Source organism: Belonocnema kinseyi, chromosome 1 (genome assembly GCF_010883055.1).
Source record: "Belonocnema kinseyi isolate 2016_QV_RU_SX_M_011 chromosome 1, B_treatae_v1, whole genome shotgun sequence".
Taxonomy (NCBI): Eukaryota; Metazoa; Arthropoda; class Insecta; order Hymenoptera; family Cynipidae; genus Belonocnema; species Belonocnema kinseyi.
In genome coordinates, this window is record NC_046657.1 from 166393376 (window position 1) to 166409677 (window position 16302).

Genomic DNA, 16302 nt, shown 5'->3' on the forward strand with positions numbered 1-16302 from the left:
ATTCAGAACTTATAAAAAATAAATAAATACACAATTGAATGAAAAAAATTGCCGAAAATGTATATTATTACCGAAATATAAAATTTCACAAATACGAAATTATGACGAGATTTTTAATTGTAAACAAAAAATCAAATCCCGAATTAAAAAATATCCAAAACTAAAATTCACCGACTTCGAAACAGAAAAATAAAATAAACGAATTATTAAATTCCCAAAAATTTATGAATTCCCGAAATTTAGAAACTCTTCTTAATATCCCAGAAATTTTAAGACAAAAAATTTTTTATTCTCTTAAAAACTTTCGAAATTATCTTAAAGGAATTTATTCGGTTTTTTATTTGGTAATATTACGAAATTGTACAATTTTGGTTTAAAATCTTGTAAACTCATTTTAAAAATTTTGGGAAATCGTATGAAATGTTTAAAAACTTTTTAAATTATATCTTAAAATTAAATTTTCCAAATAAAAAATTATTTTAATTTTTTCTAGGAACCTGAAAAAATGTAATTCCTTTCCATAAAGCTTTACAAAATTCTTAAAAAAACTTTTGTACCTTTTAATAATTTTTTAATTGCTTCAAAACTTCTGATTATTTCTTAAATTTACTCAATTTTTTTTTTAAATTACGTAAAATGTCATAACTTATCGAATAAAATAGATAAAAAAGTTATGAATTTTATTACAAATTTGCAAAAACGTTACTTTTTACATGTAGGAGATTTCAATGATGCAATGCTGTAAAAGTTATGTGAAAAGTTTTGAAATAGAACAAAAATGGCGAATTTTGTAGCAGTTCGTTCACAGATTTTGAGGTATATTTTTTTATTATTTTTTGCTAAATGTATCATTTATCTTAACAAAAATAAATAGTGGTAAAAAATTCAAAACAACTTAACCCTCTAACGGCAAACTCCTTACATACTCTTACTAAAGGTACACTAGTACGAATCTGGCTTTTGCATTTTCAACTTCGAATATAAAAAAGAAGATTGAGAGTAGAAAAATGTTAAAAACATGTTTTTTCTATGAAATTTCCTGCTGAATCTAATGGTTCTATAGAAACTTAAATAATCATTAATTTTCCCCATGATAATTTGTTATAAATAAAGCGGCATTTTTGAAAAATCACTTTTTTGGAAAAAAAAATTCGCCATATCTTCGCATCTTATTCAAATTAATTAAACTTTGCGGGATTTTGCAGTTAAAGAAACACACAATCATAAAAAAATGTTGTTTATGCCGAGAATGCGAATCTAGTATTTTTCCCGGTAGATCAAATTTGGAGTATTTTCAAATGCATGATTTTCCGTTATGAAGGAATGGAAATAAATTCAACAAGAAATGCTTACTATTCGCGACATTTTTGGCATTCGATACTTTACACTCTATTCAACTTCATTCCCATGCATCTGATGGAAAAAATCACATTTTTCCAATATTTATTGGAAACTATCATGAAAAATCGATAAATAACAAATAAATTTACATAAACATACTTAAATTGAACAAACTAATGAAACTCCTATGCATGATAACAATATTGAGAAATTCTAGCTCGTAACACTTTACCACACGTAAAAGGTACACAGGTGCTGATTCGCACCAATTCGATTTTCTCGTCCTTCTATCTGGGAGAGATCAACGAAATTGGAACTAACCGGATTTGGGCCTCAAACCTTGGCGTTCGAACGTATTTGTTGTTCAAAAACGCCGGTACGAATTCGCACCAGTGTACCGTGTGAGGGTTAAAAAATAATAGAACATTTTTATGGTCGGTTCACCTTAATAAAGCAAAAAAAAAAATAGGAAAAATTATGTTTTTATAATTAAAAAGGCACAAAATTCCATATTTTTCACACATTCCCCATGCATCTTAATAATTTTCGGCCACGGGGCTGATCTTACTTATTGCTCTTTCATTCTCTTAAGGAATCTCAACAATGGAACGAGTCTCAGCCGATTATTTCGACCCCATCCCAAGTGCCTCTCCTACTTTCTGCTGCATCACCCAATCTGATGACGCCTGTTGCCGGTTCACTAGGTATGCAGGAAAGTTTCCTTAAGCGACGAGCCTCCGACAATCTGAATCCCTCTGCAAAACGTCACTGCAACTCCCCCGATTTCACAAGGTCGGCAAAATTGACCGAAGAAATATCTTCCATTCTGAAGACTGCTGTCATCTCGACCGAGCTCGATAAGCCCAACACGCGGCTTCACATAGAAAATTTTACCGCGGAACGAACGCTCACCCACCAGGTCTTCATGGATCCTCCAATTGGTATCTTGGATGAGCGAAGAGGAAAGCAAGAGATTTCGATTCCTGAAGATGAATCCCAAACTGTAAAAGTTGACACGTCGACGGTTCAAGGTCAATCATTACCGAATACTGTTGAGGAGATTAAAATAAGTAAGCGCAAGAGCAAGAAAGCAAAAAAAGAGAAAAAATCGAAAGAGGCGAAAAAGGAGAAGAAACGGAATAAGAGGGACAGGGAAAGGAGGAGAGAGGAACGTAGAGACGAGCAGACGACAGATAATGGGACGTTGAAAAGTGAGGAAGAGATCTCGACGATATCGCTCAAAATTAGAATTCCAAAGGATAGGCTTAACTTGAACAACGACTTTCTACTTGCCCCAGAAAGCGAGTCCAAATCGCCCCAGAACGGCAGTTTGAAAATCAAAATTTCTAAGAAGAGACTGAATTACTGCGACACGTACTCGACAATACCCGTTTAGACCTTCTAAGGGTAAGTTTTTTTTATTAGATTTTGAAAATGTTTTGCGAATCTATATCAGGGTGTCTACTACCCACCCAAAGTATCCGTTTCCGGAGAAAAGTGCATTGTGGGTGTCTGACATCGCAAGAAATTTTCAAACTCTTATAAATCATACTTAATTCGAAAAAATTGATTAAGTGTCGCCATCTAGCTTTAGTGGCAGGCACCAACTGTAAGTAAAGTCGTTTAGCATACTGCGTCAAGCGTCAGTCTGCTGAAAGTGGAGATAAAAAAATCGTGGGGTGCAAGTAAGTATCTTTTTTTGACAGCACCCATGTTGAAATATTTTTTTTATGAAAGTACACTATTTCAAAAGTATAGTCATAAATTTTCAGGTTAAAATAATTAAAATTGCGTGAGTTATGAATTTTTAAGTAAAAACCTTATCGTTTCACTTTTTATGAATAATTTTTTCTTTAACAAACTTGAAATATATAAATGGTTATAAAAGCAACTCTACCTTATAAAAGATACCGTAAACTATATCGGATAATTTTATTGTGACAAAATATTCAATAGGGGTTAAACAATACATGCTTAAATACGCTGGAGTGTTTAACACCCACGATGCACTTTACCGTGATTTTTACCATGTATGCACTTTTGAGGGTTAAGATGGGGAAATGTTTGATTTTCGAAAAATTGAACACATGCTTCAAGATTTCATTGAAATGTGCCAAGTTTTTTTTTAAAGATTGAAGAGCAGTTGCTACGAAATAAAACCATACTAATAAGTTTTATTTTTAAACCACCACCCCACAAACACAGCGCCCCAAATATAACCCGAAAATTAAAAAAAAACACAGTTTTACGTATTATCGTTAATTTTTAGCTATTTCTGTCGTCTTTTTCGTACAAATAATTACTAATAGACAACTTGAATATTTCCACATGATTTTTTAAACAATTTTCAATTCCTCAAATAAATATAACTTATTTAAACAATTATTTATTCCCAAAAAATGTGAAAAATAATCGTATTTTCTGATTCAAATGTTGAAATAGTTGGACATTGTTTTTGGAGTATTACATTTTTTTGAAACCATGTAATTATTTAAACAATGAATTATTATTTATTTACAAAATTTCTCAAAATTGCGCCAGAGATGTCAAATGTTTTCTCAAATTGGTATCCGCAGGGTGGCCGCTGGACGGAAAACCGGGAAATCACCGGGAAAAAACCGGGAAATGACAGTGAATTTATTTTTTGATCGGGAATTTTACAAATTTTTTTGAAAAAATCCATCAAATTTTTATTTTAACTGTTTTTTAAATAATTAGTTAAATTGTTATCTTTTTCAATTATGTTATTATTCAGTTTCGAATGCGTAATTCTAAAATCTTAATCTTAAAACATTTTCCATTTTAGATTCATCATTTTTAACTTTACGTTTTAATTTAAAGAATTTTAAAATGCAGTTTTAAATTAGAAGCATTTAAAATGGAAGATATTTTTATGAAAAGTATTTTTAGTTTTGTATATACTATTTTCAATTTTAAGGTAATTTCAAAATAATGTATTCAGAATCAAAGGCTTTTATTAAATTTCAAATATTATTTCAGTCTAAAATATTCCATTTTTAAACCGTTAAATTTGAAATGTTTTAAGGGCATGTGATACTTAGAAAATTGTCAAGTTTATCAGTTTTCGGTTCCGACAGCTTTTTTTCTTTAATAATCAATATTTTGTGTTAAAAATTTGGGACATGATAGCGACCATGCTAACGGACGTCCCCACACACTTTTTTTTGGTTTAATTCAAAAAAGTTTTAATTTAACAAAATCTGATTAATTTGCATTAGCGCTTAGGAATTAGTATCGATTTTACCAGTTTTAGGTTCCGACGGCTTTTTTCTAGAATAATCAATATTCTGTCTTAAAAATTTGGGAAATGATAGCGAACATGCTAACGGACGTCCCCGCACACTTTATTTGTGTTTTTTTTCACAAAATTTTTTAATATTGTTAACAATGTGTTTACATTTGGAGGTTATGTATGTTACAATTCTCCTGTGCGTTACTGCCAAACTACACAATATTTTTGGCCGAAAACTTTGGACTTGCAAATAATCTTGTAACTAATCTCCCGGAACTAACCCTTATGGCAGGCAATCAAAAAAGTTTATTTCATAAATAATTTCCAGATTATCGGAAAGGCAGAGATGAAAAACGACGTAACCTCAAAATAATACATATGAATAAAATTTTTATTTAGCACAATAAACTTTTTTTGCTATTATCCCTCAAAAAAGAGTCCGGGGACGTCCGTTATGATATTTTATAGCATGTACGAATTCAGTTTTTAAAAATTTTTATTTTTGTGGAAAAAACGCCGGGGAAACTGTAAGTAGCACATGCCCTTAATTAAGAAAAATAAAAAAAAATTAAATCTTTAAAAATATCTGGCTGTTCATTTAAAATCAGTAATTTTAAATTTAATATTCAAAACTAAACAAGTAAAACTAAACTTTGGACATTATAATTTTAATTGTTCATTAAAATTTTTTTAAATTTTTAAGTCAAATTTTTGCATTTTGATGTATAAATAACAACTGAACACCTATTATTCTTAGACAAAATTCGAGTAAATTAAAGATATATTTAGAAATTATGAAAAAATTCAAAATTAATTTAAAATTTTTAATGATTTAAAATAATTTAAACAAAGTGTCTACGTTTAAGAAATTTAAGAGGCTTCACAAGAATGAAAAACATTTTTTAGGAAAATTGAAAATGATTTTTTTTATTTTAAAAAATTAATTTTAAGAGAATTTCTAGAAAGATTTGGAAAGATTTTCGAAATTATCAAACATGAATGTGGAGGATTTTAAAGAAAATTTTCTATTCGGTAGCAACAAAAAATGTGTAGGGAAAATTAGATTTTTTTAAAGAAGCTTAGAGATTCTGGAAACAAATTTTTATTTAAAATTTGAAAAAAGTAAAAACTTCTAAATGTTTCAATTTTTTGAAATAAAATGTTGATATTGATATATATTTACGAAAATAATTCTTTGAGTTATATTTTATATTATTGATTCATATTTTTCAACAGAAAACTGCTTGAACGAACACAAATTGTTTAAAGAATGAATTGACGCTTTTAACAGAATTTACTACTTCTCGAAATCATTAAATATTACCTTTAATTCAAGAAATTCGATTTAAAAAATAATTGTTTAAATTATATTTGTGTAAAGAATTAAAAAATGGTTAATATATTTTTTCTATACACTATACATTTTGAAGAATAATTGTATGTATTCCATTTTATTACAATTTTTTAAAGTTTTCGAAAAAAAAACGCAGCTTGAGCAAACAAAAATTGTTGAAATAACTAGAGATTTGTTAAAAATTAAAATAAATGTATCAAAATTATGTAATTATTCAACAAAAAGTAGCATAGGATACCAATTTAAGAAAAAATTGGACATCTCTTGCGCAATTTTTCGAAAGTTTTTAAATAAACAATAATTCATTGTTTAAATTAGTACATTTTTTTAAATTAGACTAGTTCAAACAATTGCCTATCAGGAAATTTTATTAACCTAGAAATATCAGTGCATTTCTTCTAAAGTCAAGGAAATTTTTGCCGAGAGCCTGCTTAATTCTTTTTTAAATTGCAACATAAAATTGAATAAGAATGATTGTTCATTTGTCAGAGAATTTTTTCAAGTTGCAATATTAAATTTAATAACGCGTTCTCTTGTTTGAAATCAATTTTGTAAACTGAAAGTTGGAATTTAATTTTTTTTTGTTGAAAATTTGTTCCTTTTGGTAGATTTTTATTGTCCTTTATTACAAATTTAAATCTTCTTTGGATGAAATATCAACTAATAGTTATTCTGTCCCGAATTCGACTTTTTTAAATGAAGATTTAATTACTTGGTTGAGAGTTACTCTTTTATTAAAAATTAATTTGAAACTTCATCTTCTCAGTTAAAAACGAGCTATTTTGTTGAAAATTCCGTTTTTTGTTGGCTGAAAATTATTTTTTTCAGTGAAAATTTAACTATTCCAGTTTCAACTTGAACTATTTTGTTCAGAATTTGATTTTCGTATTTTTTTGTGTCGAAAATTAATTTTTTTTTACTGGAAATTAACTATTAAGTATTTACTTAAAAATTATATTTATGTTGAAATTTTTATTTTGTTCATAGAAATTAATCTTCTGGGAACTTTTTTTTGAAAATTTAAGGATCCTGGTTGAAGATTCATCTTTTTAATTTAAAATTCATGTATTTTCTATAAATGTTATCTTCTTTGGTAAACATTAATCTTCTTTGTTGAAACTTTATCTTTTTGATTAAAAATCAACTATTCCAGTTAAAAACTGATCATTTCAGTTGAAAATTAATCTTTTTTGTTTAAAATTGAAACCATTTTTTCATTTTATGGTTTTGTCTAGGTGAAATGTATTAAAAAACTTGATGTTAATTGTTTTTTGTTTTCCTGTTTTATATTCAATTTTTTGTTAATATTGATTTTTATTTCTAAATTGTAAAAAAAATTTCTCTCAAGTTCCGCTGGGATCCCAACCCAGGTCTTTCAGATTGACGGTCTGATGCTCTTACCACTAAGCTACGGAAAGACGGTATTCATTTCTTCACAACCACTATAATTTGAATTAAGATTTATTAAAAACAAATCTGTTTTATTATTTTCTTTGTTGTTGAAAAATAATGTTTTTAACTGAAAATTTTTAATTAATTTTTATTATTATACCATTAAGCTATTTCCCGTTCGGGGTAGGCGTGACTCACTCGTAGGGGAAGGGAGTAATGTGAGGAAAGGTTATAAAATTTTTAGATTCATCTAGAATTCTCGTGCTATTTATTTAAATAACACATTTGTTTCGCAAAATTGCTCCGAACCTGGTTGCTGATCAATCTCTCTAGCAATGACCCCAAGTGAAAATCCACACAAAGTCGTCATGTGAGGTTCCCCACTTGGGTCCATTAGTATCCAAGGTCTTTAGTTTCAGGTGTTATTCACTCTACTAACCGTCTTTTTATTAACTATTTGTCGCCATACTTTTATGTCCTGGCATATTTTTGTAGCTTCTTTCATGTCCATGCATTTTTCCATGCAGGCTCTCGTGTTTTTGTGGCTTCTTATGTCTCTTCTAAGTAGGGTCTTATTCACGAATTCCAACCATTCCTTCCGCGGTCTACCTCTGGGCACGCAGCCATTTACTTTACCTTGATACACTTGTTTCGTTAGTCGTTCATTTGGCATTCTCTCAACATGTCCGAACCATCTTAACCGATTTCTTTCCCATGTGTCTACTAGTGTCTCTTCTGTACCACATTCTTTTAGAATTATGTCGTTACTCACTTTGTCCATCAGAGTTTTCCCGCATATCATGCGCAAGAATTTTATGTCAATTGCATTAACTTTACTCTTATCTTTTTCTTGATAGGTCCATGTCTCGCTACCGTATAGTACAGTCGGTACAAATATAGATGTATGTATTGACATTTTAGTTTTATTTGATATATTTTTACTTCTGATAAGAAGCCCTGCTCTACCAATAACCTTCTTACCTTCGTTTATGCGTCTATCTAACTCCCCATCTATCTTTCCGTCCCTAGTAAATAAGCTACCAAGGAATACGAACTTATCAAGTTGTTTAATTCTCTCATCATCTAATACAATATTGCATAGTGTTTTCTCATTCTTTCCTTCGAACACCATAGTTTTTGTTTTATTTGCGTTAACTTTGAGGCCCATGTTCTTCATGGTTGCATTCAGTTTATTCAACATTCTTTGCAAGTCTTCGATGGACTCTGCCATAACAACCTTATCATCTGCGAATGCTAACCCACGTACCCTTACTGTTTCCAGATTCACACCCTCTTCGTCGAAAAGAGCCATTCTGAAACACTTGTTCATAAATAATATAAATAACCATGAACACATAACGCTACCCGTATATATTATTTTTGTAGCTTATGTCGAAGCCATCCATTGACTCCATATTATTTCAGGACTTCCTAAAGTTTACTTCTATCTACTTTGTCAAAAGCTTTTTCTAGGTCAACAAATGGACAGAAAACTTTTCTTCCTACTCTCAAACTGTTTTCTGTAATCTTCCTTAAGCTAAATATTTGATCCGTACATGACCTTCCTGGCATAAACCCACTTTGGACTTCCCAAATTTTTTCTTCTGTTATTTTCATTACCATACGAGTAAGTATTTTTGAGTATATTTTGCCAACGGTACTTAACAAGCTGATTCCTCTGTAATTATTGCAGTCGCTTTTATCTCCCTTTCTTTTGTACATTGGTATGATAACCGCTTTTTTCCAATCGTCTGGAACGTCTTCCATCTCAAAATATAAGTTTATCAATTCGCATATTCTATGTGGTAACATATGTACTCGCCACCGTGTTTAAGCAGTTCAGCGTTAATACCGTCTACCCCGGCAGCCTTACCGTTTTTTAGGTCCTTAATTGTATCCCTAACCTCCGTGACACAGACTTTCTCAATTGAGTTGTCTAACGCATCATGGTCAACATCGCAGTTGTGGTGTCCAATAGGTTCATCTCCCAATTGTCCCCTAAAATAGTCTCTGAAAGCTTCTAGTATCCCGTCTGTATCATATACCATTTCCCCATTACTATTTCTTATGTTGAAAAATTCTGTACTTTTATTTCCCTTCATTTTTTTTATAACGCAGTTTCTTGCTTCCTTCAAAGTCGTTTTGTATTTTCTTCTCTTCTTCTCTAATTTTATCTTTATTTTCCTTAATTAATCGTTTGAGTATCCTCTTTTTGTGTCTGTAATTATTTATACGTCTATTTCATTCCTCATTGCTAAGACCTGCGATGTTCAAAGTTTTCCTGTACGCTTCTTTATTTGCTTTTTGGGCAGCCTGAATTTCATCATTTCACCACGCATCACCAGACATTCTTCCTAAAACCGTGGTACTACACACTTCGTTCGAACACCTAACAATGATATCCCGGAACATTCTCCATGCGCCCTCTATATCTTTGTTTTTTATAAGCTCCTCCCATGTTACCCTATCTATGCTTTCTATTATCTTATTTTGGAAATCTATTCGAGCATCCGGTTTCTGTATGTTCTCAATTTGTATTTGCGTTTGTTTTGATTTCTTGGTTCTCTTTTTTCTATATCCCCGACCTAAGTTAATTTTTGAGATCAGAAGTTAATGATCAGTATTGCATTCAGGACCCTCATGACCCTTGTATCTTTGACTAACTCTCTTAGTCGTTCATCCGCAACGACAAAGTCAATTATACTGCGGCTATTTCCTTTAGACCAGGTGTGCATGTGGATCATTTTATGCCTAAACCAAGTATTTGTGATAAACAAACTCCTTTATAAGCATAAGCCAATTAATTTATCTCCGTTATAGTTTGTTCTTGCATCTGTATCCTGATTTTGGATGCCTACCCATCCATTCATATCTCCTAGCAGAATTATTCTTTCAACACGATCGCAAATATTTATTGTGTCGTTTAAAGTGTCCCAGAAGGCGCCTTTTATTTCTCTGGGATCACTATCAAATCGCGCGTAGCATGCTATGATAAATAGTCTTCTGATTCCTACTTTCATTCTAGCCCACAGCAGTCTGGGAGGTCCGAGGGTATTTTATTGTTTGTATTATTCATTGTTTATATTATACGCCCAACCACCACCTTTATGCTATATATATGTTTATTTAAGGCCTAAATCTTTGAATTTATGATCAAAGAAATATTGAAGAATATCTTGTAATATTAATGGGATTCCTAGAAACCCTGGATTTTTCAGGGAATTTTTTTCCTGGATTTGATACACTTTGTCTTTACAGAATAAATACAGAGATTTTTATTTTATGGATTGTAATGTACATACTTTAATATTGTGAATATTTGTATGAGTTTTTAATGTTTTTCTCTATTATCCATTGTTAAAGTATACGTTTTTTTGTGATATGCAACTTACAAATTATAAAAATTATTAGTTGAAAATTTCTATGTCAATTCTGTTTCAGAATTAGAATAATCCATGGCCATATAACGGATTTTTCAAATGTTTCACCACTTGGCTTTTAAGTGCACACCAAATTACAAAACATTACTAAAGATTTCAAACGGTTTCAAAATATTTCAAAGATTTTAAAATATTTAAAAGGACTTTGAACATTTTACCAAGCTTTCACGAACTTCAAAGATTTAAAAAAGGCTTGTACACCAGATTTCACATATTTCATAAAAATTTCATAAAGCTTTAAAAACGTTTAAAAGATTTAAATGATTTTCCAAATTTTAAAAAGGTTACAAGTACATCAGATTTTAAAACATTTCGAAGATTTGAAACTATTTCAAAAATTTTCAAACCCTTTTAGAAGATTTGAAGAGATTTCACTGAGATTTAAAATAATTCAATGATTTCAACGGATCAAAAAAATTCACAATCAAAAATTAAAGAAAAGTTTCACAAATAATTCAAAAGATTTGAAAGATTTCACAAAAATTTCCCAAAGATTTCGAACATTTCATAAAGATTTTAAAACTTTCAAAAGATTTCAAAGACTGTAAAGATTTTAACAAGGTTATAGTAAACCAGATTTCTAAAATTTTAAAAGGTTTTACATAGATTAAAAATATTTTGATGAATAGAAAAGGTTTAAGAAAGATTTTACAAATATTTCGAAGACTTTATAAAAATTTAATAAAGATTTCAAAAGAATACAAGATTTCAAAAAGGGTACAGTACACAAAATTTCAAAGATTTAAAATGATTTCAAATATTTCAAACGAATATAAAAAAAATTTCCCAAACATTTCAAAGACGTTAAACTGTTTCAAAGGTTACATCAAATTTGAGAAGATTTCAGCAGGTTTCAAACGAAAAACAAAGATTTCGCAAAGAAAGATTAGAGAAAGCTTTTATAATAACTTCTAAGATTTCATAAAATTTTTTTAAAGATTACGAAGATTTCAAGGATTACAAATACTTTCTAAAAATTGCAAAGGATTCCAAAAGATTTAACAGAAACTTAAAAGATTTCGAATATATCCAAAGATTCTAAAGCTTTCGAAAGACTTCACAGACTTTAAAGATTTTAACAAGGTTAAAGTAAACCAGGTTTCTAAGATTTTAAAAGGTTTTACACAGATAAAAAATATTTTGATGAATATAAAAGATTACAAAATTATTTCAAAAAAATTTTAAAGATTTCATAAAAATTTCAATGATTTCAAACGAATTTAAAAGATTTCCCAAATATTTCAAAGACGTTAAGTTATTTCAAAATATTAAAAAAATATAAAGGATTTCAAAGACGACTCATGTTCGCAAAAAATTAATTTGTTTATTTATGGTTCTGCTTCCTTTAAAAATTATTGGCCAATAAAAAATGAAATGGCTCATTTTTTAAATCTATAGCAAACGGTTATTTCATTATTTGATGAAAAAGAGGAGACCTGGAAAAACTTGACTTCTTGACCTGAAAAAACCTGGAAAAGACCTTGAATTTCATTCCTAAGAATAGTTTGACACAATGATTTAACAATTTTATTGAAAAAATTTTTTTGTTTTCTTTGAAAATTGATCTTCTCTAATTGAAAAATCAAATAACTTGTTAAAAATTCGTCAATTTTAATACAAAATAATTCTTCTTGGTAAAAAGTTAATTTTTTTAACTTGAAAATTCAGCAGTTTGTTACATTTTTTTTTGACGTCACTGGAAAATTTTCTTCAGTTGAAAATTTAACTCATGTTGAAAAGACGTATTTTTAGGTTAAATTCAAGTGTTTATATTAAAAACTAAATTTTTTTTGTAGACATATCAAGTATTACGTTTTTCGTTCAGAATTCTCATTTTTTCGAATGAAAATTCAACTATTCCAGTGAAAATTTTAACTGTTTTGTCAAGTTTGTTTAAATTTACTTTTCTTTAACTGAAAATGAAAAAACTGAAAATTCCCGTTGAATATTCCATTATTTTAGTTACACGTTCATCTCTTTCGATGAACATCAATTTTTCTAGCTAAAAATTTAACTATTAAATTTTTGGTTCTGAAATTATATTTTTTAGTTGAAGAATCGTATTTCTTTGGTAGAAATTAATCTTTCTGGTTGAAAATTGATCTTTTTGGTTAAACATTTCGATTATTATAGTTCAAGATTCATAAATATAGTTTAAAATACATATTTTTATTATAAAATTCAACTATTTCGGTTGAAGATTCATTATTTTAGTTGAAAATTCATCACTTTAGTTCAAAATTATTATTTTTTTAACTGATAATTTAACTATTTAATTTTTTTTTTGCTAATTTATCTTTTTTAGCAGAAAATTCTTGAATTTTATTTAAAATTCGTCTTTTTTGATAGAAATTAAACTGCTTCGTTGATCAGTTTAGTTGAAAATTTGTTGTTTGGGTTAAAATTGAAATTCAACTGTTCCAGTCGAAGATGCATCAGTTTGGTAAAAATGAAATTTTCAAATGAAAATTTAACTATACAATGCTTGGTTGAAATTTTTCTTTTTTTAGTTAAAAATTTAACTATTTTGTTGTTAATTCTTGTATTTTATTGAAGAATATTTTTGTTTAAATAAAGTGAATCTTTTTATTTAAAGATTAATTTTTTAAATTGAAAATTCAAGTATTTTAGTTAAACATTCATCATTTCAGTTGAACATTCATCTTTTTGGTTGAAAATAAAACTATATTTTGTCATTTATCACTTTGGTTGAAAATAGATTGTTTTTTTTTTGTATGGAAAATTAATTTTTTATGATGAATTTTTTATCTTTTAGTTTGGAAGTTCACCTTTTTGGTTAGAAATTCAAGGATTCCAGTTAATTGTTTATTCTTTTAATTCAACAGGCTTCTTTTTGGTTGAAAATAAATATATAATAAATAAATTAAAAATTTATCACTTTGATTGACAATTTGTGGTTTTTTGTGTGAAAATGGCTATATCTGAACTGGAAATTGAACTTTTCCATTTTTTGTTGTAAACTCAGCTTTTTTAGTTTGAAATTCAAGTATTTGGTTGAAAATTGATATTTTTAAATTGAAAACTCATCTCTTCGAATGAGAATTCATGTATTTTGTTGAAAAATCTTTTCTTTTTTTCTGCAAAGTTAATCTTTTCAGTTGAAAAGTAAACCTCTTGGTGAAAAATACATTTTAATTTTACCTCAATATGCACGGGGTTTTCAGTATATGAAGATAAAATAAAAACTTGTTAAAATTATAATTAAAATTCGTGGACTTTGAGAAAAATTCAAGAAATGAATAATTATTTTTTTAGTTTTATTTAATTACTTAATTAATCGATGGTCCTGCTATATTTAAGAATATTTTGTAATATAATTTGTCAAAACTTTATAAATTAAAAATATTAATTAAACCCCGAGAAATTGAAAAAAAAAACATTAGTTATAATAAGCTCGTGAATTTCAGTAGGCACCTTGTATATAATTTTTATAAAATTCACTAGAAATTAATGAAAATATTATTTATGTTTTCATTTACAGGCAAAAAAGAAGACAACTTGAAATGACTTCAACAGTCGATTGCAGGATTTTTAAACATACAATTAAGCAATCACTGTCAAGAGACTCAAGAGATACACTATTATTTATTATTAGTCATATGAATTTAGGTAATTCAAAAATTACGCATACGATCAAAAAACTTATTTCGTGCAAAAAACGCCCTTCACTTAAAAATATTATTTGGAATTTTAAGTGGAGGGTTAAAAAAAATCATTCTCGTCATACCGAGCCAAAGATTTGTGCCCGTAAAAAGCGAAAAAAAAACAGCCGTATCTGCAGGTCGGATTTTAGTCACATTCCACTTTTCGGAATCTATAATAAAATTGATAACCAGCAACATTATGGAAGAGATTAGTTGACAATAAGTCATTTTTTTTATAGATTTAGAAAAATTACAGGTGCCTTTTGCAAAGTGTAAATACGGCTGTTTTCATTTGAATTTATTTTTGTAATGTTTTTCACGGCATGTGTAAAAAGATATTTTCATTGTGAATTACAATTTATTTGTATATAATATATTAAGTGCTTCTGTGTTATGAAAGTTATATATATAGATCCGTTCAACACATTTTCCACGATATTTTGCAATAAACTGTACATATTTTCTAATATCCGTTTTTCCATTCTTTCTACTGTCCAAGTCCCATTCGGTTTATCAGTTTTAGTTGATTAAATTAATATGTAAAAGTGTAAAAGTGAATTCGTGAATTAACATACTTTTTAATTCTGTATTTATTTTCGAATTTTTTTTTTTTTTTTGATTCGGCATTACTGCTTACTACCAGTTATTTTTAATAGAAACAAAGTTCTTATTATTTTATAACCAATGGTAACTTTTTTACATTTTTGAATCCACTGAACGAACAGAAGATATTTATCAATTTCAATTTTATTTACTTTTTTTCGGATGCCAGCCTAATCTAAAAACCCGGGAATTTGACAAATTTTTAGAAATTTTTTGATCAACTTTTTAGTTGATCAAATGTGAAAATAAATGATAATGATTTTTAAAATTTAACTATACATAAATATTAATAAGTGAATAATAATTTACCTCACAAGACAATTCGGAATCAGTTCAAAATTTAAGAATTTCCAGATTTTAATGTTAAAAATGAAACTGTTTCAATTGAAAAATGTAAGAGTTAAATGTAAACTCACGGTTGAAGACTTTATAAACTATTTTCAATTTTTAATTAACTTTAAAATAATATATTCATAATTAAAGGCTTTTATTAAATTAAAAATATGGTTTTAGTCTAAAATTTGAAATTTTATGATTAAGAAAAATAACCACGGCTTAACATTTAGAAATATTTTATTGTTTATGAAAAATAAGTAACATTACAATTTTAATTGTTCCATTAAAAAAATTTTTTTATTTAAAAGTAAAATCGTTGAGTTTTGATGTATAAAAAATATTAAACATCTATTATTCCTAGAAAAAAAATCGAGCAAGTCGAAGAGATATTTAGAAGGTCTGAAAAGATTCACAATTAATTTAAAGTTTGAAATTATTTCAAATGATTTAAACATATACATTTTTGCAAATTTCAAACAAAAAATTTAAATTTACAATTTTTAAGAATTATGAAAAGCTTCAAAAAGAAAAAAAACATTTTCTTAAGATTCCCAGGAATATTAAAAATTACTTTTTATTTGGAAAAATTAATCTTAAGAAAATATTTAAAAAGAGTTCAAAAATCGTAAAAATAAATATGATGATTTTAAGGAAATATTTTGCAGGATTTAAAAAACAATGTAGGAAGAGTTCGAATAATTTTAAATGATGTTTAGAAGTTCTGAAAAATTTCAAAACTAATGTAAAATTTGAAGAAATGTAAAACAACATGCAGATGTTTCAAGATTTTGAAATAAATTTTTGAAGGTTTTTAAGGATTTTGAAACTATTTAAAATGAAAATAATTTACCTTTTTATTTAAGAAGTTTTCAGTTCATAACAAAAATTTAATCGCTCAACTTTTAATATTTCTAACTT

The 16302-nt window shown here is 27.9% G+C and overlaps 1 protein-coding gene across 1 annotated transcript in view; it reads left to right on the top strand.

Annotated features, from left to right (window-relative positions):
- LOC117168671 (cyclin-T2-like) overlaps positions 1-2749 on the top strand; it is a 25799-nt gene extending 23050 nt beyond the window's left edge. Inside the window, exon 7 of the mRNA XM_033354341.1 lies at positions 1934-2749. Within this exon, the coding sequence (XP_033210232.1) occupies positions 1934-2737 (804 nt within the window). The 3' untranslated portion in view covers positions 2738-2749. The remainder of the gene's footprint in view (positions 1-1933) is intronic.
- The last annotated feature ends 13553 nt before the right edge of the window (positions 2750-16302 follow it).